This window comes from Bos javanicus, chromosome 11 (assembly GCF_032452875.1).
Source record: "Bos javanicus breed banteng chromosome 11, ARS-OSU_banteng_1.0, whole genome shotgun sequence".
In the NCBI taxonomy this organism is placed as follows: Eukaryota; Metazoa; Chordata; class Mammalia; order Artiodactyla; family Bovidae; genus Bos; species Bos javanicus.
The window spans coordinates 36,419,605-36,446,439 of NC_083878.1; the positions used below are offsets into that span (position 1 = coordinate 36,419,605).

At 41.9% G+C, this 26,835-nt stretch overlaps 1 protein-coding gene across 1 annotated transcript; it reads right to left on the bottom strand.

The window, feature by feature from the left end:
- Positions 1 to 16,001: 16,001 nt before the first annotated feature.
- Positions 16,002 to 25,757, bottom strand: GPR75 (G protein-coupled receptor 75). Its single transcript, XM_061432349.1, has 2 exons — positions 25,042 to 25,757; positions 16,002 to 20,240 (listed from the first exon to the last, which is right to left on the bottom strand). Exons 1-2 carry the CDS (start codon positions 25,162 to 25,164, stop codon positions 18,597 to 18,599), a joined length of 1,767 nt encoding a protein of 588 aa, XP_061288333.1. The 5' UTR covers positions 25,165 to 25,757; the 3' UTR covers positions 16,002 to 18,596.
- Positions 25,758 to 26,835: the final 1,078 nt, after the last annotated feature.

Here is a 26,835-nt window from a genome sequence, read left to right on the forward strand (position 1 = left end):
TGAAGCCTCATGTGGAAATTTTCTTTTCCTCCATTAACTTCAAGAGACTCTTATTGCAATAGGTTGCCTCTCTTTCAGAACTTTTATCTGTTTCTATCTATATCATATCTCCTTGACATGAGTGTGTTTTCCCCCAAAATATGTACCTGATATAGACAGTAAATCATTCTTACCTTTTGACAGAATGATTTATCTTAACAAAGCACACTGTGCTGGCTGTCCTTTGTACTTGCCTACTATATACTACAGATTTTAGCTCTGGACAACTTTATATCACAGTATCTATTTTAAAGTGAATAAACTGTCCACAAGCAGTGTTGTCATGTAGTCAATGGCAGGTTATTCAGTTTCTTTATTTTCTCCATTACTCTGTTTCACACATCATCCTGTTGTATTTTGAGCATACATGTCTAAATAAGGACAGAAAAGCAGCCGTAAAATTTTTTACTTTTCTTCCATTTCAGCAGTCTGGTCAAAGATATTTTAGTTTGAAATAAGGTGAATACAGTTGACTGTTGGAAGGCTTTCTGTACATTTTAATAGTAGGAAGCAGCACACACAGTAATAGCATGTACTTTGAATCCACACTTAGGCCCACATACTCTCTTTGACTTACTATGTGATCCTGGACAGAGCAGTTAACCATTTCCAGCCTCGCTTCCTCTTTTGTAGAGACACTGCTTATTACTTCATAAGGTGGTTGTATCAGTGTATTAATTTTCTCTATTTTTAAAAAGCCTAGCCCTAGTACTCGACACCAGGTTCCCAATAAGTGTTAGTTTATCTTCCTAATACTTCCCTTGTCTCCTACTGACATAATAAGATCAGAGACCAAAGCCATTAAAATGTATTTCTTTAATAAATTATAAAATTATATTTATTATATCAATTAAGACAACAGATTTACCTTCTCATTTATATTATAGGTATAAAAGGAGAGAGTTAGAATTGTGAAAGGTTAGTGTCAAAGCCGGAAAAGGCAATGGCACCCCACTCCAGTACTCTTGCCTGGAAAATCCCATGGATGGAGGAGCCTGGTAGGCTGCAGTCCATGGGGTCATGAAGAGTTGGACACGACTGAGCGACTTCCCTTTCTCTTTTCACTTTCATGCATTGGAGAAGGAAATGGCAACCCACTCCAGTGTTCTTGCCTGGAGAATCCCAAGGACGGTGGAGCCTGGTGGGCTGCCGTCTATGGGGTTGCACAGAGTCGGACACGACTGAAGCGACTTCGCAGCAGCAGTGTCAAAGCCAAACTCTATTTTGTAAGAGCGGCGGGGCGGGGGAGGAATTCTGAAAAACTGTATTGGAATTGTTTACTACAGAAGATTCTTAAAAATAGAAGTCATAATAAAAATTGTCAGTCTTCTGTTTGGCTAACAGCTTAAACTTCTTTGAGAGGTGCACTAGACCAGGTATCTCCATAATTCTTCTATTATAAATCTCAGGTCCCCTATCAGTAGTCTGTGAAATCTTTTGATTTCCAAATTGTTTGTTGCTACCTCAATTGTGCAGCCATTCTTCCATGTAAGTGGGCTGAATACCTAATAGGAAGGAAAAGGGGCTCACCTATAATAGGCCTAATGGACTTTGAGAAGTCTTCCTCAAAGTGGAATCTGTATTAAGTGAAGTGAAAGTTGCTTAGTCATGTCTGACTCTCTGCGACCCCATGGACTATATACAGTCCATGGAATTCTTCAGACCAGAACACTGGAGTAGGTAGCCGTTCCCTTCGGGGGATCTTCCCAACTCGGGTTGAACCCAGGTCTCCCACATTGCAGGCGGATTCTTTACCAGGTGAGCCACAGGGAAGCCCAGTCTATTAAGGTGGGTGCTAAATCAGATTCTTTATGCCAGAGCCTAATTATATGCATTTTGAATGTTTCTGAGTGGTTCTCTTTATTTTCAATAAATTCTCTGCTTGAGGATTACTGACTTAGGCACTTAAAACAATTTCACACATCCTAGCCTTCCTGATTAGGGTACCTGGAAAATAACCAGCACCTCATCTTTACGGGAAGGTTGAAGAACAGTAAGTTCAATTGTGTCCAACTCTGCGACCCCATGGACTTAAGCACGCCAGGCTTCCCTGTCCATCACCAACTCCCGGAACCTACTCAAACTCATGTCCATAGAGTCGGTGATGCCATCCAACCACCTCATCCTCTGTTGTCCCCTTCTCCCAGCTTCAATCTTTCCCAGCATCAGGGTCTTTTCCAATACTCAGTTCTTCGCATCAGGTGGCCAAAGTATTGGAGTTTCAGCTTCAGCATCAGTCCTTCCAATGAATATTCAGGACCGATTTCCTTTAGAATTGACAAGTTGGATCTCCTTTCAGTCCAAGGGACAGGTTGTGACACAGACTTTTTTCCAACTCTTTTCAGCTTTACCTGCTTTTCTTCAAAATACCACTAGATGGGGCCTTGTTTATATACTCATACCCCTATTCAGTTCAGTTCAGTCATCCTTGATTAAAAAGACTGGCAACAAAGGCAACAAATTATCTTGGCTAAACTGAATAGTAAGCTTTGTGTATAGTTCTTGGTGAACTATCCTTTTCAGTTAGTCTGATATACAAAAAAGGCCTGACATGATTTCTGACAAAGCTTAAACTTGGTAGTACATAATCAGGCCAAATTACTAACCCAGTTGCACCAAATAGCTAACACAACCCTAACCCAAGGCAAATAAAGGCTGGCCTGACAATCTCAGAACTTAACAAAATGGAAAAAAAAAAAAAAAAGGATGTACAAAATGGAAAGGAGAGAGGCAAAATTACTAACATGGAATATAGGGCTTGTGGTGTTTTGCATCCACACCAATTTGTAAACTTTCAAGAATTTTAGAATTTTTTATATGTGAAAAAGTTCATCAAAAGCAAGTAAATCAAGCGAAAGTTCTAGAAATGTTAATCATCTCAACTATGGAAGACATTTGTGAGACTATGAAATAAACCTCTCACGTCTAATCATATACTACATTATATATTTCAAATATGTTACATTGCTTTCCAGCACCTTTCAATAGACTATGCTTTGCCTTAAATTTAAGACAAAATATAGCTCCTTGTATATTTGCCTGAATCACAAACATAATTTTCATTTTGTAAAGAAAAAATACTAAAAATTAAACTCCTTGAAAGTCCAGCAAACTAGATTATACAACCCAGTGAGTCAAATCTGTTTTACTATCTAAATTTACTGAGTAACACAGCCAAAAATAAATGAACTTTGATAGATTCTAAAAGCTTCTCCATCCTCAATAAAATAGTAGTTTGCAAATTAGTCTCCAGTGGTCTTTAATCTCAATAAAGGCCAACTTACTCATTTAAGAATTCTATCCAAGGACCTCCCTGTGGTACAGTGGTTGAGGGACTGCCAGTGTGGGGGACCTGGGTTCAATATGTGGTTCAGGAAGATTACATATGCTGCAGGGCAACCAAGTCCATGCACTGAACCTACTGGGTGCCCGGGCTCCGCAACAAGAGAAGCCGCTGCAGTAAGAAGCCCACACGCCACAACTGGGGAAAGCGTACATGCAGCAACAAAGACCCACCCAGCACAGCCAAAACTAGAGAATAATTTTTAGAGCTCCAAATATTATCCCATAGATTAGAAAATATTAATAATTGGTCAAAGAAATTGGAAGACATTTTTTCCCTGGATTAGTTTTTCATACTTAACAGTTATTAAAGTTCTTAAGCCATTTTAATGAATCATTGGTTGGAAAAACTTTCATTAACCATCTCCAAGAAAGTGTCACTCCTCAAAGGAGCCAGCTGTGAACAATCTTGAGTCATTATTTGGATTTCAGATAACAGGGTATCCCAGACTCTGCTTTTTTTTTTTTTTTCGCCCCTGGCCTCACTGTGTCATGCGGGTTGTAGTTCCCTGACCCACGGATTGACCCCATGCCCCTGCGGTAGAAACGCAGACTCTGCTTTTATAATAATAAAAGTAACTATCACTTCTTGAACATTTATTGAATAGTAGGCAGTAGGCTAAACCCATAGATATGCTATGTTCTCAACCCTGTGAGTCAGGATGACTATCTTTAACTCACAGGTAAGGAAAATGAGGCTACAAGAATTGAACTAAACCACAGTTGGCTGAGCCAGCATTTGAATCAGTTTAGATTCCAGAGTCCATGTTTGTACATAATATGCCACAGTGCTTTCTAGTCACAGAGCATCTGGCCAGTTAACCATTCTCAATTATCATCTTCCACCTGAGAGGGACTCAGCAAAATGTCCTGCAAAAAGCAGGAAATGACTGATTTTGTCCTGGTAATATATGACACCCTTTCCTCCCCCCCCCACTAACCTTTCTTAAGCTAATGCAACCCACAAATCTGGCGAATAAAAGTTCACCAACAAGAATAATTGGAAATTATGGCTTGGTTAAATGCCATCAAATCCTACCTTCTTTGATAATCCTCTTGTGATAGTAAACAATTCAAGTGCAACTAGATCCTCTAGATCCAGATTGTATTTATGATTTAAATGATAAAAATTCCTTTATCTCGTATTTATCAGAGTAAAGAATATGTCTGTTTCCTCTCAGACCTTGCATAAAACTGACACTCTACAATTATTTGCTGAGTAAATGATTGACACTTCATCCTCCTTGTTGTTTTTTAGTCATTAAGTTGTGTCCAACTCTTTCTGTTACTTAAGTGTGTAAACCTAAGTATGTGTGTGCGTGTGTTAGTTGCTCAGTCGTTCCGACTTTGTGACCTTATGGACTGTAGCTCACCAGGTTCCTCTGTTCATGGGATTTTCCAGGCAAGAATACTGGAGTAAGTTGCCATTCCCCTCTTCAAGGGATCTTCCCGACCCAGGGATTGAACCTGTGCCGTGTCTCCTGCATTGGCAGGCAAATTCTTTACATCTGAGCCACCAGGGAAGCCCTCATTCTCTCTTAACCACACCTTATAAAATCTAACTCAGCTATTCCAATTCCCATGGTTCTCCTAACAGTCCTTATTTTTCAGTGCTTGGTGCTTGGAGGAAAAAAATATTTTCCTTAATTTTACAATGGTTGAGAAAGAAAGGAGTAGAATTATCCAGTTTTTCTGCCTGTATTCTTTTTCACTCAAGTGTCCCCCACACTCACACATTTAATTTGTTGATGCCTTACACTGCTTTCCTATGGTTCCATTTGAGGCTTCTCCTTCCTAACAGGAGTACATTGTGTCTCCTTACGGGGTTTCATTTCCCCCACTTGTGGGCAATGACTGAGTAAAGCCCCTGACCTCAAAGTTAAGAAAATTATTTTTTCTCTTCTCTTGGCCTTGCCACCCAGCTTGTGGGATCTTAGTTCCCTGACCAGGGATTGAACCAGCAGTGATAACGCCAAGTCCTAAGCTAACCAATGGACCACCAGAGAATTCCCAAGAAAATTAAACTTTCAATCTCCACCCCATGAACTAAAAACATGCTAGTTCTGAGGTAGTTTGAACTCCTCAAAGAAAATGTCTAACATTATGGTTCTCTGTGAAGAATACAATTCCCAGTCATACCTTTCCTCAGAGTAATACTAATAAAATCAGGTCTTACATTTCTTTGACATACACTGTTGCTAAACCCAATCAAATGAGCAAGAAGCTTTTGTGAATTCTTGTTAATGTCAGATATGAAATGTATTGAGTCCAAAGCATTTATACAGTTTACAAAACCTATCCTAGTTTCACGGTCCCAGAAGACAGGCATAAAGCCCTCTTTGTGAACTGCTCTACTTTTTAAGGCCTTTCTGGCATCTGAACAAGGTACATTTTGCAAAACATCAGGCTTTGCATGAGAATCAAGGTTCCCATTTGAAAGATCCCCACTCATCAGCATGCTACAAGCAGCTGAAGGTTCTAGAAAGAGTCAAAAGGGCAAACCGTCACAGAAATGGAACTCAGAGAAACAAACTGAACTTATCTTGGCACCAGATAAGTGTATTTTTTTTTTTAATCAGAATTCTTTATTGGAGTAAAGGAAGGAAAATTCACTATTTTTTCCATAAACAATAAAGTGATATTTTTACTTTGGTAAAATTAATCTCAAAGGCATTGGACCTAAATAGATCACCTGTTAACTATCTCTTATTAAAAGTAAAATCTCTCTGAATCTGCACCTTTATTCAAACTGTCATCTACTTTAAAGCAATTTGTATCCTCTCTTTTGTCCCTCCAAGAACCAGTTACTCCTTTTCTCCTTAACTCCTTTGTGGTTGCTGAAGTTTTCTTTCATCCTCAGAGTCCTCAGGCTGCATTATGAGCCAAGAAATTCAAATGAGAATGAATGCAGGTTGTCTGGCATCTCCAGGGCAGCCAGGGTGGTCCCTTGAGACAAGATGCCTTTAGAGGTGGTCTCCTAACTGAGTAAACAGAGAAACAATGTGCCTTGTATTCCTTCTAAATCAAGACCTATAACCCCTTTCATCAGTGACCTGCTGATACAGAGAGAGATACAAAAGTAACAAACATGGGGAAATTGTAAGCCAGTCAGAAACCTGGGTTGATATCACTTACGGGCTTTATCCACTCAATCATGTATTATATGATTCATTTAGTCAACAGTCATCACTGGAAGCCCACCAGGGCCAAGAACTAATAGGTATTAGGAATACCGTGCTTATCAAAATAGACAAAGAGTTGGACTGTGAAGAAAGCTGAGCGCCGAAGAATTGATGCTTTTGAACTGTGGTGTTGGAGAAGACTCTTGAGAGTCCCTTGGACTGCAAGGAGATCCAACCAGTCCATTCTGAAGGAGATCAGTCCTGGGATTTCTTTGGAAGGACTGATGCTAAAGCTGAAACTCCAGTACTTTGGGCACCTCATGTGAAGAGTTGACTCATTGGAGAAGACTCTGATGTTGGGAGGGATTGGGGGCAAGAGGAGAAGGGGACAACAGAGGATGACATGGCTGGATGGCATCACTAACTCAATGGACGTGAGTCTGGGTGAACTCTGGGAGTTGGTGATGGACAAGGAGGCCTGGCGTGCTGCAATTCATGGGGTCGCAAAGAGTCGGACACGACTGAGTGACTGAACTGAACTGAACTTGCCTTATTAGAGTTTTTTCTAATGGCGAGACAGTAAACAATCAAGTGTAACTATTATAAACTGAAGGGTGCCCTACCCCACCCCCAAATTCTTGTTTGAAGCTCTTAACCCACATTGTGACTGTATCTGGAGATAAGGCCTTTAAGGACGGAATTAATGTTACATTAGGTCACAAGGGGGGCCCTAATATGATAGGATTAGTGTCCTTATAAGAAGAGGATGAGACACCAGAGACCCCCTAAACCTCTCCCTCCATGCACACACAGAGAACAGGCCATGTGAGGACATGCTGAGAAGACAGCCTTCCACAAGCCAGGAAAAGAGACGTCACAAGAAACCAATCCTGATGGCACCTTGACCTTGGAATTCTAGCCTCCTGAATTTTGAGAAAATTAATTTCTGTTATTTAAGCCACTTAGTCTGTGGTTTGGTTATTGAAGTCCGAGCAGACTAATACAGTAACATAATGTTGGGGAATAAGAATCATGGAGAAAATAAAATATAGCAGAGGGACATATAGTGTTGGGGTGGTGAGCTATGTTGAATGTGGAAACGAGGAAAGGCCCTGGGGGAAGACCATTCCAGACTGAAGTATTCTTGGGCAAATTAATTCCCTGACATGGAAACAAAGTAGAAGCATGTGAGAAACAGCCAGGAAGCCTGTGTGGCTCCAGTATATCACCCGAAGCCCTTCCCGTGGCTGCATTATGGGGAGGAAGGAGCTAAGAAATAGTTGGATTCAGAGTGTATTTTCACAATAATTCAGGATTGCTCTATCAATTCGACATGGCACGCAAGAAAAAGAAGAGTTAAGGGCTCCGACAAAGCTATGCACTGGTCATTTCTGTGCTGTTTACTGAGCTGATAAAACAGCAGGAGGCACAAATTTAGTGGGAAGTGGGTTCTAATCACGAATTCAGCTTTGTACACATTAAAATTTGAGATTTGAGATTTCCCTTATGGTCCAGTGGTTAAGAGTCTTCCTTCCAATGCAGGGGACATGTATTCGATCCCTGATTGGGGAATTAAGATCCCACATGCTGTGGGGCAACTAAGCCTATGCACCATGACAGCTTGAGCCCCCACGCTATAACAAGGACCCAGCACAGGAAAAAAAGAAAAAATAATCTAATTTAATAAAATAAAATCTGAGGCATCTATTAGACATCCAAGTGGAATTGTTGAATAGGCAGCTCGATAGACCAGCATGGAGCTCAGGGAGAGGTTAGGATTAGAGAGATAAAATGATTGTTGTTAGTGTTTAAGTGGTATTGAAGCACTGAATATCACAATCACTGCCAGCACCTGCTTCTCAATCAACAAATCCATATTTAGGGATTGGTGAGGAAGTAAGGAACTAGTTTCCTTCATCCCCTCAAGAATTACCGCATCTGGCTTCAAGCCCTCACTTCAATAAGACCCTTGGGCCAATGCTGCTGACTCGTGCACACTGAAGCACATTCCCCAGTCACCTGTCAAGGCGGAGTCCTCCCCGTGGTGGAGTTTGGCTGCTTTGCCCATGGTTGTAAACTCAGTCTAGGCCTGCCCTCTCTAGAGCCTGGATCCCTGGAGGAGGTGAGCATTTTACCTAACCACCTGCCTGCCTCTCCTCTCACCATTCCACAGACTTGATGTCTTCACTGATTTTTTTTTTAATGGAGGAAAATTGCTTAGCAATGTTATGTTGGTTTCTGCCATACAACAGTGCAAATAAGTCATAATTATACACATATCACCTCCCTCTTGAGCCTCCCTCCCCTCCCCGCAACCCACCCCTCTAGGTCATCAGAGCGCCAGGCTGGGCTCTCTGTGTTATATAGCAACTTCTCACCAGCTATCTCTTTTATACATGGTAGTGTATATATGTCGGTGCTACTTTCTCCATTCATCTCATTCTCTTTCCCCTACTGTGTTCACAAGTCCATTCTCTGTATTGGAGTCTCCATTCCTTCCCTGCAAATAGGTTCATCAATTCCATTTTTCTAGATTCCATATATACACGTTAATAGATGATATTTGTTTTTCTCTTTCTGACTTACTTCACTCTGTATAATAGGCTGTAGATTCATCCACCTCACTAGATCTGACTCAAACTCATTCTTTTGATGGCTGAGTAATATTCCATTGAATATATTTTTCATCTGCCAGTGGACATCTAGGTTGCATCCATGTCCTAGCTATTATAAACAGTCTTCACTGACTCTTGGTCTTTCCTCTTGAACTCCAGTAGGAAGGCAGTGAGAACAAATCTTTCTTATGAGACCACAGACCTCTTTCGTTAATGGAGAAGAAAAACAACAACTGCTTTAAGTGAAAACGGGAGAAAAAACATACCTCTGAGAATCAAAATGTCCCACTGTAGTCTCCATGAATTATTGGCAATAAACAGAATGAAGAAGATGACCTTGAAAGGGGAGACTCCACAACCTGGCTTGGCTGAGTTATGGAGAATTACTCAAGGATGAGCCACAGTCCAAAGTTAAATCTGGTGGGAATCTGAACCTGCTGCCACCCTGAAGTGCTTGGTGGCCTAGGGGAGAGATCTTCAAACTGGGGTGCAAGTATCTGGAGCAGGACAAAGGGAACCAGTTAGGAGATGCTCATTTTCAGGCCCCTACAACTGAGCTGTTTGAGAAGGCTATTTATGACCTCATTTTGCTGTTTCTTTTAAAGACCACTGCCCTTTCATTACTGCCCGTTCTCATTTTAGAAAAGAATTCCTATCTGCAATCTTATGAAGGCATTGCTTTTGGATGTAAAGAGTGGCTGCCCAAGGAACTATGCAAAATCTTAGTGTCAAAGAAAGATCCTTAAAATTATTTATGAGGACCATAATTCTGTGTTTTCCCTTAGCTCATACTGAACGTTCTATATTACCAGTTCTAAGATAAGCATTTTTTCACATTGTAACCTCTGAAATTGGTCAATCTCCTCGGTTAGGAAGATCCCTCACAGAAGGAAATGGCTATGCACTCTAGTATTCTTGCCTGGAGAATCCCACAGATAGAGGAGCCTGGCAGGCTATAGTCCATGGGGTCACAAAGAGTTGGACATGACAGAGCGACTAACGCAGTAACAGTAACACACTATCCTGTAAGCCCAGTGGCTATTGTTATTACCTGCTCTTGTGCATTTTCACAATCATAACTTGTAGAATGCATATTGGTGGTACAGTGGAGCACTTTTTATCACTTAAGAAGCAGGGCTATAGTGAGAAAGTGGACAGTGGGTGGTGAATCAGATGAGGTTAACAATGTTACTAAAACAGGAGACAAATTCTTTTGTGTAGAATAACTCTTAGATCAAGAAGTGCTCATGCTCAGACTCTGGTCATGTCTGACTCTTTGTGACCCAATGGTCTACAGCCCATCAGGCTCCTCTGTCCATGGGATTCTCCCAGCAAGAATACAGGAGAGGGGTGCCATTTCCTCCTCCAGGGGATCTTCCCAGCTCAAGGATCAAACCCATGTCTCTTACATCTCCTGCATTGACAGGTGGATTCTTTACTATTAGCCCCACCTGGAGTTTCTAAATTTAAACCTTCCACCAAGACATACACTCCTTGTTGCCAACACAGTTTTGATGCCTTAAAAAAGTTCTATAAGAGCAGTCTATAAGGAAATATTCAATTCCCAACTCTCTTTCTTATTTGCTAGGTTGCCTGAAGGCAATTTTCCTCCACCTTACTTTCCTTGAACAGATATAGGTTTGGGAGTAATTTCAACAGTATTCAACAATGAATCTGCTCTTCAAAAGTTTGATAATGTGATCACTTCAACAGGAAAAAACAGAAGATATACATTCTGAAAAAAAAAAAGATATACATTCTGATTATAACTTTATATAAATGCATGCTTACATAGTAATAAGGTTCAGAAGTGAATTTTGAGTAATACCTACAATCTTATTTCCTGAATTTTTAAAATAACACTCCCATAGCAACTCCCCTCACTGACCTCCACTGTAACAACCCAGCAAGTAACCAGTTCTCTCTCCCCTTTCTAAACTATTCTGCATGGTCCCCATGCACACCAACCACATACTAGTAGTCTACCTTCTGTGCATAAGCACTTTTGTTGCCCTCTCTCTTTGGATCAAGCAAACAAAATATGAATATGAACTACAGAACCAATAGACTTGAACTAATGAACCTCTAGAAAACATTTTACTCAACAATTTCAAAATACACATACTTTTCAAGTATACTCAGAGCATTTAAACACACTGTCCATATATACGGGAACATAAAGCAAATTTCAAGTAATTTTCAAGGGCTGGAATTGTATAGATCTCACTTGCCATGGTGTCATCAAGTTAAAAATCAGTAATTGAAATATAACATTTGGAAACCAAGAGAATCACTTCTAAATAATTTGTGGACCCAAAGAAATATAATAATGGAAATTCAGATCTATCTTGTAATTGAATAATGTTTCTTTATTCTCCAAAAGCTGTTATTAAATTGAAGATGCATCTTAAAATCAATTTAATGTAGCTTAAAATCAATATAATAATGGAAATTAGAAATAAATGATAATGAAAATAACACTATAGTCAATTCTATTATTGTCCCAAATAGTTTCTAACTTCCCTGCATAAAAATAACATCCCTGACACTTTCTCTGTCTTAACTATTTTGTTTTTCTTCATAGAACATAGCACTATATAAAAATTACATACTTATTGGTTAATCTGTTTATGCTTTATTGACTCTGCCAAAGCCTTTGACTGTGTGGATCATAATAAACTATGGAAAATTCTGAAAGAGATGGGAATACCAGACCACCTGACCTGCCTCTTGAGAAACCTGTATGCAGGTCAGGAAACAACAGTTAGAACTGGACATGGAACAACAGACTGGTTCCAAATAGAAAAAGGAGTACGTCAAGGCTGTATATTGTCACCCTGCTTATTTAACTTATATGCAGAGTACATCATGAGAAACACTGGATTGGATGAAGCACAAGCTGGAATAAAGATTGCCGGGAGAAATATCAATAACCTCAAACATGTAGAAAGTGAAGAAGAACTAAAGAGCCTCTTGATGAAAGTGAAACAGGAGAGTAAAGCATCTGGCTTAAAGCTCAACATTCAGAAAACTAAGATCATGGCAACCAGTCCCATCACTCCATGGCAAATAGATGGGGAAACAGTGGAAACAATGGCTGACTTTATTTTTTGGGCTCCAAAACCACTGCAGATGGTGACTGCAGCTGTGAAATTAAAAGACACTTACTCCTGGGAAGGAAAGTTATGACCAACCTAGACAGCATATTAAAAAGCAGAGACATTACTTTGTCAACAAAGATCCGTCTAGTCAAGACTATGGTTTTTCCTGTAGTCATGTATGGGTGTGAGAGTTGGACTGTAAAGAAAGCTGAGCACTAAGAATTGATGCTTTTGAACTGTGGTGTTGGAGAAGACTCTTGAGAGTCCCTTGGACTGCAAGAAGATCCAACCAGTCCATCCTAAAATCAGTCCTGAGTGTTCATTGGAAGGACTGATGTTGAAGCTGAAACTCCAATACTTTGGCCACCTGGTGTGAAGACCTGACTCATTTGAAAAGACCCTGATGCTGGGAAAGATTGAGGGCAGGAGGAGAAGAGGATGACAGAGGATGAGATGGCAGGATGGCATCACCGCTTCAATGGACATGAGTTTGGGTAAACTCCGGGAGTTGGTGATGGACAGGGAGGCCTGGCTTGCTGCGGTTCATAGGGCTGCAAAGAGTTGGACACGACTGAGCAACTAAACTGAACTGAACCTGTTTATCTTCCTCAGCATAATGTAACTGTCTGGAGAACAAAAACTTCACCAGTGTATCTCAAGTTCCTGGCACAGAGTATTCATTAAATATCCACTGAATGAATGAATACTGGTATTACTTTACTATTTGGATGTTCTCTTTATCAACATTAATTCTCTTCTTTAATATGGGTTTGCTTTCAGTTCTTCTCTGCTATTAATGTTGTAATGCCCTTCTTTTTGTTCATCAAAGCATGATCTACTTTTCCTATCTTTTAATTTTTACATCAGTTTATCTTACGTTTATCTATTCCAAGCAACAAATTTTGCATATCTTACTTTTTCTTATGACTGTGCCATGCGACTTGTGGGAATTGTAGTTCCCCAAACTGGGATTGAATCCAGGCCCTCAGCAATGCAAGTGCAGAGTCCCAACCACTGGACTGCCAGGGAAAGAGAAAGTGAAGTTGCTCGTGTCTGACTCTGAGACCCCATGGACTGTAGCCTACCAGGCTCCTCCCTCCATGAGATTTTCCAGGCAAGAATACTGGAGTGGGTTGCCATTTCTTCTCCAGGAGGCCTTCCCGACCCAGGGTTTGAACCTGGGTCTCCCACATTGTAGGCAGACGCTTTACCATCTGAGCCACTGGACTGTCAGGGAACTCCCTGCATATCATTTATAATTCAAGGACCTTTGTCTTTTGTAAGCAACATAAGGCATTTACATTTTTTTGCTGTCTTATTTCTGTAATCCTGCTTTATGTTCCTTAAGTTTTGTTTTCTTAGTATTTCCTTCCCTCCACTATTTTATAAAAGTTATTTATTTTCTCAGAGGAAGGGATAAGAAGTAGGGAATGGTGGAAGAAGTTACGACTTCCTGATCAAAAGCTAGTAAGGCCTGGGACTTCCCTGGTGATCCAGTGGTTAAGAATCTATCTTCCAATCTAGGAGATGTGGGCCGATCCCTGATCAGGGAACTAAGACCCCACATGCTGTGTGGCGACTAAGCCTGCACATCACAACTAGAGAGAAGCCCATGCACTGCAATGAAGAGCCACACTCTGCACTTAAGACCCAACACGGCCAAAAATAAAGAAAGAAAGAAGCAAGGCAGGCCTATATTAGCTCCCATGTCTTCTTCCTTATGATACATTTCCACCAAATTCCTGTTCTTAACCCCATTTTTCCTGCTGCTTTCTATATGTGTTTGTTGTTTGGGAGCTGGACCCTACAGGCCTATAAGGCCTGTGCTTGCCCAGCTTCAAGGCTGAAGAGCCAGGAGTCAGCAGCAGAGACTCAGTGTGTGACAGGCCGGGACCTGGGACCTTTGCTGCAATGTTTGCACCTGGACAAACGTCTCCTCGAACAATATAATACAAAGAAACTGTAAGGGACTAAACGTAACTGCATGCATGCACAATTCAGGCAAATTCTGGACAAAAATACAAAAAGTCCAAAAAAAAAACCCAACTGCTGCTTCTGGAGAGCTGGGAGTAAAAACAAGGTTTCAGTCCCCACGGACAGAGGAGCCTGGTGGGCTACAATCTGTGGGGTCACAGAGTCGGACATGACTTAGCAAAAAAAAGAAAACAAAACAACCAGGGTGTATCGGGACAAAAAGCAAGGTACTGTGCATGCCCCCTGGACTCAACACCAATAAAGAGGTGAGCAGAACACCTAAGCCACCGCTATGGCCTGACCTCTGGACTACCCCTACCCTCACCCCATATAAGAAACCAGCTCTCCTCACCTCTGGGAGTGAGCAAGGGAACTGTTACTTATTTTCTCTCCCCACTACTGTGACAGGCCTCTTATCAATTTGTGTTGACTAGGGAAGGCCAAGAACCCTGGTCAGTATTAAATGGTTTAATGGATCATGGGGACTGAAGCAAGGTCCTGGAGTGACACCCCACCATGGGCAGCGGTGAGCAGGCAGGACAAGACGGCAGTCTACGCCAGAGCGCAGGGAGATGACCAGTGATGGGGGAATTGACATCAGGTGGGCTCATTAGTTACCAGGGAAACTAGTGGACAGGCACACCACTCACTGCCTCTTTCACAGAAACAATCACCAGCTGGGGCCTGGAGCAAGCCTACTGTAGGAAGGTTAGCCATGTACACAGGGTGCTGGTAGGGCAGGCACAGGATGTACAAGCAGCAAGAGAGCAGCCCTCTTGAGTGCCCTGACCATTCAGTGGTAAACTTTACAATCTCATCCTTATGTTACAGAATATAAAGTTGAGATTTTGACTGAACTAGAAAAGTTCATTGCAAGAATGAAGGTAGTTGTTTGGACTTTGCATCTTTCCTGTGGAGGAGAGAAGCATGCTTTTGTTTAAATGAGAGCAGTTGGGAGTGGCGCTGTTCTTGCTGGTGTTCTTTGGACGTACAGCTAAAGGAGTGGCTATAAATGTTGAGCACCAAAAAGATGGACCCTTGAGGATGGAGTGGATTGGAACTCATGATCTTTCCTGAACCTCCTTTCAGTTTACCTTTTTTAGTGTAACCACACTTTCCAGGTTCTCGGAACCTCAGGTTTTAAAGGCAAGTTGGGTTCTGCCAACTAAAGGCCCGGTGCCAATTTTTTTCTGAGCACTGCTTTGACGTTCAGCATTTGCTTTGGAGGTGTCAGCGAGATTGGCTGTAAAGGTAGTGGCAGTGTAGCAGCCAGTGTCCTTGAAGTCCAAGGTCCAAGGAAATCTCCTGAATCCCTCCCTTCCTGGCTATAGCAGAAGGAGCAGCTCTGCTGGCTATTGGTAGCATTTATTTGGAATTTTCCTGAAGACCCATTGTCAAAGAGCCTTGACCTTCTAATGACTGAGAAGACATCTGACTTCCTATATTCAGTCCTTTTCTTCTTAAACTAATGTTTCCTGATTCTTAAAATCAAACCCTGATTGATAAACTGAAATATCCAGAATTCTATATCTTTTACCAGATTCATGTCATTTCAGAGAAGTGTTTGAAATGTTTAGTCAGAACTTTTCCCTCTAGGTGATAAACCTAGTTTAGTAAATAATTAACCTTTGGAGCTAATTATTCCCAGTTATTCTAAGCATAAATGCATGCTACAAAATGTGGTCAAACAAGCTATTTCATCTTTTAAGGAAAAGAACTTTCTCGGAGTTTCAACACAGCTATTCTCTGATGGTTTTTAAGTGATTGGACAGGAACATAAAAGTATTGCAGTCTGATTTTCAGAAATGTCAGGATTTTCATTATTTTTATTTTCCAAACATCAGTTTAAAAGAACATTAAAAGCATCAGTAATACAAATCTGGCTTAATGGTTTACATCAGAACAATTATAAAATGTTTGAATCACATACTTTGCATCACAATAAAGCATCAAGAGAACTAATTAATATGCCCTGCTTAATTAGTCATATAAGTGAATTCTCATTACTTTTATAAAAGTTTTCATTTTAGCCCTTATGGAGAAGTTATATATGCCTATTTATATCTTTATCTCCAGGTAGATATAGATATGGCTAGACATATATAACTTATGAAGAGACAAGTTACATATTCCTACCTCTATATCTATATCTACATATACCTACATATAGACATAGATACAGAGATATAAAGAATCTAGCCCACTATGTACTTCATGCAAGTTAAATCCATAATTTCTTGATGAGCATAAAGAGACTGAAACCTCATATGCACATGCTTAATTTTCTTTATGCTATGATTTTTACCTGCCAAACATGGGTCAAAATCATCTCAAACTCAAAAGTCACAAAGGAAACCTGTAATTTTTAGTTTTACAAGTACAATAGAAAATTTTTAAAAATATCTTTTATTGAGTCACATTTGAAATGCTTGGCCAAAAAGAGATTCATACCTTAAAAAGTATGAAATAGCTTCTTGATTAATGTTATTACTTAAAAGCTGTTAGGCTTACTGAAATAAATACCAGGTTCTGAATTTAGATAAATGTTTAATTTCTAATTTGCCACCATTCTTCAAATGATCTTGGGAGAGGATATTAGATTTCCTAATTCTTTGTTAAAAAGAGGTTATATACCAACCTATTTCATGGTAATATTAACAAATGAAAACAGAGTTGTATTAAAAATATAAAAGCACAGTTGAAATAGGTCATAGTGACTTCCAAAAATAGCATTCAATTACCAAAAAAAAAAGTGAGAGTGGATATTTTTTCTTCTGTTATAAAATTTAATAGTAAAAATAAAGGATAGAAGGGAGAGAGGGAAGGGAAGGAGAGAGTCCTAAAAATCGAATTTAAAAACAAAATAAAATCCATATCTCATACTTAAACCTTGGAAATAGAAATGACTGGTTGATACTGGAAGGTCAGAATTATTAGACGAGACTGAGGAGAGTTCTAATTGAGTATTAACTATCTTCTCCATGCCTCTCATAATCTCTGATTTTAGGAACAGCATGGGAGAGGATGCTATAACCTGAACACCTTTCATCCAAAGGGACAAAGTGCCTTCCAATCTGTAGTAACAGTTCTTGAATATAGCAATTTATAAAGATAGGTTTTGTATCTTGATGCTCATCTTTTCTAGAAGCTATAGTTCCAAAATCGTACTGAGTTCAAAAATCAACTACATCATGAAAACATTTTTACATTAAAAAAATAAGTTTACAGTTGTTATGCTAGGCATCACTGAGTATATAATAAAATTAGTTTTAAGTGTAGAAATACTTAATCTATTTCCCCTTACTGCCCATTTCCAGTTTAAGATTCACAGGAGAGAAGTAACACAATTAGTTTGAAAACAGATCATCTTAAGAATTTTTCTACCATGGTAATATATAAACAAAGATCAAAAAAATTTTTTCTAAATAGTTATTTAGATACTCTTTGTCAGGTTGTGAACAAACCATCCTCACACAGAAGGAAAGCATAAGTTGAAACACCCCCATTTCATCCTTACACCTTCTTAGACAATAATTAAAGATTGTCTAACACATACAACAGTCTAGCCCACTTCCCACATAACAGAACAGCACCCTGATGAGATGACCACAGTTAGCGCCTACTCTCCCAGGAAGAGCATCACTCTACTATAGATGCAGTCCTCTTCACTAAGTTTCTTGGGTAAGATCATTCTGAAATAGAATAATTCATTTTTAGCAAGAAAAAACGGATTTCTTTTTGAAAGAACTATACAGCTACTCAGCTGACACAAAAGAATAATATCTATAATTAGAAATGGTAATAATCATGGTACTTTATTCTTAGATGACTGTCTTATGAAAAGAAAGTAACTAATGCTTGTGTATTTTTGGTAAATATAGCTAAAAATAATACATTTCTGATTTAACAATGTATTATTTATTCCAACAAGCCTGCTACCAAAAAAGAAAAATATTGACCCCATTTGAACGCTTCAAAGGATTAAAATTTATAATCCAGTTAATAAAAATAATACCTCAGTAAAGATGATACCTTCATAGTCTTTAAAAAATCCAGCTCATACTTCAAAGAATCATAACATTGGCTCAAATGATCATAATCAGTTCCTTCCCTACTTTAATACAGTAGCAAAACCATTCCCTGGCATCTATTTAAAAATTTAGTACAAAAGATTGGAGTACAGGTCAGGTGTAAAATAATAAACTTTTTCATCAACTCTTAAAATGTCAAGAAACTGCAAAGCAAACCAAGAGATGCCAATACTTCAGACAAAAGATAGTCCTAAGTGTCAACTGTCTAGGTCTTTAAGTTTTGATGTACCTCTGGTCTCCCAAAATTTTTAAAAAATCAATTAGTATCAGAAAACAAAACAGTTTATATAAGATTCGCTAGCCTCCACAACTCTAAACAGAGGGGACTGGAATCTGCTTGGCTGATGTGCTGTCATATTCTTGCATTAAATCATTAGTGGTGTGATAATGCATGGCAATATACGAATTGGCAAACCCAAAGGAGTTTACTGGCTGTAAGTTATGTGGGATGCTCTCCTCCTGGGATGGGCTGCTGTTGTAGATACTGTAGTACGGCTCAATTCGAGTGTTGATGGGGGTAGAGCTGCTCTGACCATAGTGTTGATGTCCAGCAGACATCTTAGGACTGACCACACTTTCCTTTGAGTGACTTGGGCCACAGGCCTGGTCCACAAATTTCTTCTGGGGCTTTGGAGACAACATGTAGGCAGAATTCGTTTCATGATGGGAGGATTTGTTTCTGTTGACTTCGAGGTTCCCTTTTCCCATGGCACGAAGTCGGGTCTTCTGTTTGCAGCAGAAAAAACCCAGGCCGATGTACTGGAGGCACCACAGCACTTTCCTTCTCAGCCCTGCACTGTTCCGAGAATATATAAAAGGGTTTAATCCTGACTTGAGAAATATAAGTGTAAACCCCAACAGTTCAAACTGGTAAAGGATGAAGCTTCCATTGCTGGACAGAACCACCTGCACCAAGGAAATCCCCAGCGGAAGACAGCACACCAGGACCGAGAGCACAATGATCACACAGGTGACCACTGCCCTGGAGTCCTTAGCCGTGGACAGATTGACAGCCGATACCAGCTGCAGCCGGCTGGCCGCAGGGGTTGGCAGCTGGTTGGGACTCTTGGTGTATCCGTGGGTCTGAACGTGCTGCAGTTTGTTGTAATTCTGGTTCCTGTACAGAGCCGGCATGGTACACTGGATAGGCTCGCCACCTCCCTTCACAGGGGCCCCCATGAAAGTCTGTGGTCTGGAAGCATCAACAGTGATCACAGCGGGGCACTTTCTGACTTGAGCATTCTTCCGCAGTGTCTGAGCGATCATAACGTAGGACACGAAGACCACCGCCACACAAAAGGTGAAGTCGACCACGTAGAGAGACAGGATGGCTTTCCCTTCTCCGGCGATCAGACTGGACATGGGAAGGCAGAGGTGCGACTTGCTGGTTTTCAGGGTGGCCAAGGTGGCGAGGGTGAAACTAGTGGTCCAGAGGAGCAGAGTGAGGAGCAAGGTGCAGGGGAAGGAGGCCGTGCGGTTGGGCTGCTTCCCCAACACCATGCGGAGCCGGTGCAGGGCAATCACCGCCACTGTCTTGAGGGACATGATGATGAAGCCCGAGCTGGTGAGGTGGAAGGTGAAGCAGAAAGTGTCCGGTATGCCACTGGCTGAGCTGAAGAACAACACGAAGGTGAACATGGGGGCTGTCACGCCACAAATGAAGAGGTCACAGAAGGACAGGTTCAGGATCATGAAATCAAAGTTGGTTCTGAATTTCCTGAAGGCCGGATCGAAGAAGGACAAGAAGACAATGAAGTTGCCGTAAGAGCCCAGGCAGAAGATGACTGCGAGCAGAAAGGTACAGGTGACCAAGGTGGCCGTGTGGACGGGTTCCTGGAGACCCTCCTGGATACTGGTACTGTTCCCTCCCTGGGCGTGAGGCACGTGGAGCAGGGTGGTGTTGGGCACATCCTGAAGGTGGCCTGTTGAGTTCATCTTCAGAGACGACTCTTCCTTCTGTGGGAAGGCAGTCAGGGCCTCAACTCACAGACGAGCGACGACTGACAAAAGGGGCCCAAGGCAGAAAAGCCTGCACACGAAAATGCATCCCCAGAAACAGAAAGGAATGAATGGAGACAGCAGAGCGATCTCGTGATCTTTTACAAAAGCACTAGGCTTTTTCAGCTCTGACCCAGTGCCCAGAAAGCATTTCTCCTCCCAAAGCCCCACACAGAAAAGACATAGGTACCTTGAAATATATTTATCCAGCTAAGTTTAGGTTTTAGGACACAGGGGTTTTCCAACTAGTTTAAGCATCAGCTGGAGAGCAGGTTAAAAAAAGAGAAAACAAGATACTGAGGCCTCGCCCCCTTGAGATTGTAATTAATGGGTGAGTGTGCAGACGTTACCTTCAGAAATTCTGATACCAGACATTGGACACCAAGAATATAACCTCTCTACCAAAGAGATCACAGTCTAGTTGGAGCAGATCAATCTATGTAATTACAACCAAATGTGGCAAATCAGTTGATGGCAGTGAAGTGTGGAGAGAAGAGAAGGGGGGATTGATCCAGGCCAGGGAGGAGGCTGAGAGAGGCTAAGGGGGTCTTCATGAGGAGGGGCTAGGTGGGTGAAAGGTGAGGGGTATGGAGTGGGGGACAGACAGGCTGGGAGAAGGGAGCAGATCTTCACAGCAGGACTGAGGCAAGAAACAGCATGTGCTTGACATATAAGCAAGAGTGAAAGTCACTCAGTCATGTCCAACTCTGTGCTTTGCCCATGGACTGTAGCCTGCCAGGCTCCTCTGTTCATGGAATTCTTCAGGCAAGAATACTGGAGTGGGTTGCCATGCCCTTCTCCAGGGGATCTTCCCAACCCAGGGATTGAACCCAGGTCTCCTGTACTACAGGCAGATTCTTTACCGTCCGAGCCACCGGAGAAACCCATAAGCAAGAGGGTACCACTGAAGCATACTGTGGCCTTTTACAAAACTTCCACACATCACTAACAAATCCAATTTATTTCTCTAGGAAGAATCTTTTATTTTCCATTATTTATATTTTCTCCCTGCTTGTGATTTCTTGGCCAACTCCATATTCTCCTCTGGAAAAGAACTTTGTGTAGGACTATATAAATGGAAGTAATGAATGATGTCAGAATTATATTTGAGATTTTTACCAGTTTGCTCTGTAAACTCTATATAAATGTGAGTTATCATGATCCCAGCAGGAATATCCTCATGATGAAGCAGGATGCATACATTCACCCAGTACATGCATTCATCCAGTTTATATCTACGTGTGTACTCTCTGCCAGCTTTCCATCAGGTACTCTGGGTGCATAGATGAGCACGACACGGCATCTACTTCTTTTTTTTTTAGCATCTACTTCTAAAGCATAATTTATTTTTCATTTTGGTCTTTTAACTTTCTCTTCCCATCTTGCAATGAGATTTAAAATACCTTCACACAGTCTTTCGTTGTTCAAAATCGCAAAGCCCCATTGGCCTGATGTCCACCCTTCTCCCAAAGATGCTTCCAGTGGTACATCCAAAGAACTTGGCAACAAAAAAGAATGTGCTTTAATTCATCATTTTAAGAATAATCAATGGTACTGGGGAGGTCCATGGGTGATGTTCAGAATATTTAACCACCAGCTCAAGCTGAGTCCCAGGGCCTCCAGCGAAGCCAGGGGTAAATCGTTTAGTTGCTGAATCATGGGGTGCAGAGGAAGGGGCCAGATCAGTGAGGGATTACTGGGGACCACCCAATACAGAAGTCTCCCAGCATTCAGCAGTAGGTACACCTGTGCCAGCCTCAGACACATTTCAGTCCTGGGGAGATCCAGAAAACTAACTGGTGTCCTTCATGAAGGAAGAAGATAACCTCTTCTATATTCTCAATGGTCAAAAAGTACAGATCATGAAAATATCATGTATTTCTCCACTGGGAAGTAGGACCAACTTTTCTGTACTTCCCTTGTAAGAGTTCTATGGGAGAGAAGAACTAGTCCTGATCTTTAGTTTCCTGATGATTAGAATTAAATAATAATAATAATGGACAGCTTATTGTTTTCACTTAAAGACTGTGTGCCTGTTTCTGAACACTTTATAATACCTGTGTAGTGAAAGAAAAAAAAAACTTTTACTGTTAAGTTTTTGTTAATTGGAAGATTGGGGTTAACCAATGAAAAAGGAAGTAGAAAAGAAAATCCAATTTCTAGAAGCAGAAAGGTGATACTCCTGTTTATAGAAAATTCCCCTGACTCTGAAGAGGGAAGCAGGAATTTGGTTTGGGAATATTAAAAGGATAAAGTCTGGAATTAGGATGCTAAGAGAAATATCGAGTGAGTGATAATAAAGGACAGGGTGGGCTTCCCTGGTGGCTCAGTGGTAAAGACTCTGCCTGACAGTGCAGAAGACATGGGTTCAATTCCTGGTCCAAGAAAATCCCACATGCCTCGGAACAACTAAGCCTGTGTGCCCCAACTGTTGAGCCTGCGTTCTAGAGCCTGGGAGCCACAACTACTGAGCCCATGTGCTGCAGCTCCTGCAGCCTGTGCACTCTAGAGCCCGTGCTCCACCAGCGAAGCCATCACAGGGAGAAGCCCATGCACCACAACGAGAGAGTAACCTCTGCTCTCTGCAACTAGAGAAAAACCCCATGCAGCAACAAAGACCCAGCACGGCCATAAATAAATAAATAAATGAAAATTATTAAAAAAAAAAAAAAAAAGAAGTGGTTGATGGAAGTTATGAAGAGTCCAGGCTGGGAGACATTTGGAAAGGGGAAAATAGAATGATGAAGCATCAACATTAGCCAAAGATAAGAGGCAGAAGGAAAAAAAAGTTTTGGAGGAGTTGAGGGGCAACTTTTACTTTCTCTCCAATTATAATTTTTTCAATAGATTGATAAAAGAATTCTGAGTCAGGAATTCTGGGGCAGTATCATCATTAGTATGTTCCCTTTACTAAGTGCTTGTGATGTGCCGGGCACTGCTCCCAGTGCTCCACACTATTGACTTATCAGATCGTCACAACCCTAAGACAGACAGTATAACTTATCTCTGTTTTACAGATGAGGAAACTGAGGCAGAGAGAGCACCTATCTTAAAGAGGCAGAGCATGGATTTGAACCTAAGCAGTTACTCTCTAAAGGCTGCACACCACCAAGCTAAACAAAATAGCAATCAAGGCAGGGAGTCCCAGGTCAGAAGACAGTTACAGCAGCTATAATGCACTGGGTGGTTATTGTATGCCAGAGACTTCTACTAGAAGCTTTATATAGGTTATCAACTTTATTTTATTCTCATTATAATCCTATGAAGTAGGTATTGCAATTCCTTCCCAACTCAAAGTTCTATGTACATATCTGTATATATATTTGCATGTACCTTTTTGGCGAGGTTGAAAAATTATTGTTTGGTATAAGGTAATTATAAATCACTCTGATTTGGGATAATTAGGAAAAAAAGGAAGGAATCAGAGACAGGGAAGAGAAAAGAGAAAAAGAAGAAGACATATCAGAAGTAAAGGTTTTGGCAGAGAAACTTTTGAAGTAATAAGGAAGTGAGGGGAAAGTAAACCTATGTCTTAGTACTAACTTTTGAGACTTTAAGAAAAAGGAGGCTGAGATAACAATTTGGGACAAAGCTATGCTGGCAGAATTATAAAACTCAGTTATTTGGGGTGGGGTGTAAATGAATGCATCTGCTACTTATTCCTAAATATTAAATAGAGGTTACCAACATTCTTTTCAATGCAAGCATACAAGCTACTCTTTATCTCTGGGAGCATAAACAGGGCCTGGAAGAAGATGCAATAAAAACAATAAAATCAGAAAACTTTTAAGTTGGAACATCAGTCTTAAGAAGAAGGCATATTGGACATAATAAAAAGGAATGAAATCATATCATACGCATCTTATTACAACTAAGGAGGAGAGACCCTCAAGTAACTAGTAAGTGAGGACTAGTAAGTGAAAATGTACATCAATGATTTCGCATTATGATATGTGTGAAGAGCCTCTGATAATTTAGTGTGTTATCTTAATAGTTTAGTACATATTCAAACATTTTACATGAGCTTCTACAAGTCAACTCATGATCTGGTTTCTTCCAACTCTCCGCACCCCCGCGCCCCGCACCAAATAATGCCTTCAATTCCTCCAGGGCAGGCATTTTCAGACTCTAACCCTCACAAGAGAACAAGGTTTTGTAATACTGTTATTACTCCCACTGGATTTGTATTGAGATATCTGGAAAACGGCAGGGAAGTCAGATGACTTGTCCAAGGTCACTAAGATTCAAGCCAGACTTATCTGCGTTTCAGAGGCCATGCTCTTTCTCCCCACTAAACTACTTTTGAAGCCCGGAGCGGCTGATGGGGTCGGGTCGGGTCGGTTGGTGAGGGAGATGGGAGACTGTGGAGCATCCTCCTGAGGATGAGGCTGGACTAGGAGACTGCTGGGAGGGCATGGCGACCCCGATTGGGCACTTGAGATGGGTAGGGGCTCCGGGGCTGGAGAAGGTTATGGAGGAGGGCCTAGGCCAGTCTAGGGAAGCATGTAAAGGATTCTGGAAAGGGTCGGTGAGGTGAGGAGGGTTCAGGCAGGGTATGGGTGGTGGAGGAGGGGTTCCACAGGCCCCGCGGGGCCCGGGGACGCGCAAGGCAGGAGCGAGATGGTTTCTCCGCAGGCCTCGCCAGGAGCGCAGGTGCGCGGCGGCCGGGCCCGAACCCACGCGGCTGCTGGCTCCCTCACCCGGCGGCCCTCCCGGTGCCCGCGGGGTCGTCCTCCTCCGGGGGCCCGCGGCCTCTCACCTGCCTGGTGGCCGCAGCGCCGCCCCTCCTCCTCCATCTCGCAGCCCAGACCCCAGCTTCGCCCGCCGCCCCGGCGGATGCCGAGCTGGAGGCATCATGGCCATCGCCGCCGCCTCCGCGCATCCCGGGAGCCGCGGCGAGCCGGGGCGCGGAGGCGCAGTCACGGAGACGCCGAGGGCGCCGCCCCCTCCGCTGGACACTCGGGCTCTGTGCCCCGCCTGCCCCCGCGCCCTGGCCGCCTCGCTGGCCTCTTGGTGCACCGGGGCCGGCAGCTCCCGCCGCCGCGACCTCCGTGCCCCGCGCCGCGCGGTCTCAGGAGCGCCGTTTTGCCGCTCGGGAAGTGGGGGCTCCCTGAGGCTGGCAAGAGCTGACATATGGAGGAAGAGGGGGGCGGGCTGGGTGGAGAGGAGGGCAAAGGTGGGGGCGCCGATAGCACACAGCGTGACCCATGGGGGCCTTGGCCTTAGAGAGTGAAGACCGTGGACAAGGCGGGGTGGCGGCTTCACGTCGGTCTTAGCGGGGTCCAGGGCCTTCCCTTGGCTTCTGGCCGGCCCGCCGCCGCCCACCTCTCCCCATTCCTGGTGCTTCCAAGTGCGCCTGCCTAGCTCCTCTCTACGCTGCAGCTAATACTTTGCTCCTAGATTAAACTGGCGTCCCCTTCCAGGGTGGTACCTGGAGACCCAGAATTTGTAAATCACGTCATTCTAACAGACTTCAAGTCAAACCAACTTTAACATTATTATTATTTTTTTTTTTTCCTTCTCTCAGCTCACTGGGAGGGAAGTATCTATTAGGAAACAAAAGCAAATTGCAAAAGTACCCACGCAAATGGGTAGGAAATGGGCAAAAGCCAAGAAATCATGGACATCACTTAATGCCATGTTGAATGTAAAACATCTTGAAAAGCCATGTATGCAAAACTAGATAAGCTAGTTTTAGTAAGAAAGAACAGGAACCAAAAAAGTAACCAACCTCCCATCCTACAGTCCAGTGTGTCCAAAATAATGAACTCATTATGTGGGTTGTAGTCTCAAGAGCAAACAAGTAGCATTCCCAAGTATGTTTGCTACTGGGAGACAAAAGAGGGTTAAGCCCTTTTTTGCTTGTGTGCCAGCCTGCTAACTAGGATCTTGAAAATTCCATTCAAGCGAAGTACTTAGGGTATTGCCATTGAAACTCTTTATTTTGGCTAACGGTTATCTTTTAAAACAGAACTGTTTGGTACCAGCAAGTACCAAAGAATTTGATTTATGTGTATAATGTCTTTTCCCTAAGTCACCGCCCCCCAACTCTGCTTTCATCAAAAGAAAAATCAAGAGGGCTGGATAATTTATGAGGTAGATATTCTGTCCAGGAGTTGATTGTGCTATCAGAATTTACAAATAACTTCAAGGAAAATTTCCAATTCCCACAAAACTACTCCCCTACCACTTGCAGCAATTCTAATCTATGTTGTAATAGTGACCTCAGAGGCTAGAAATAATCGACCAAAAAACATCGTTTAGTATTTAGAGTGGAATTGCCATTCAAAGTGGAAACTAACCTAATGTTACACTCCTCTCCATATAAATTAGCTATTGCATAATTCCCAGCTCGTTTCCCAGCATGTGGCCATATGACAGAAGGATAATACAATAGGTCTTGGCGAGAATGCCACGAGTTACACTTAGGGGAAAAATTATCTCATACTGGACACACACACAGTCATAAGTTGTAAAAGATCAGACGGTCTAGAAGAGAGAATCTGGAATCACCAGTTCCAAAACTAGTATCAACAAGACTAAAGCTACTATA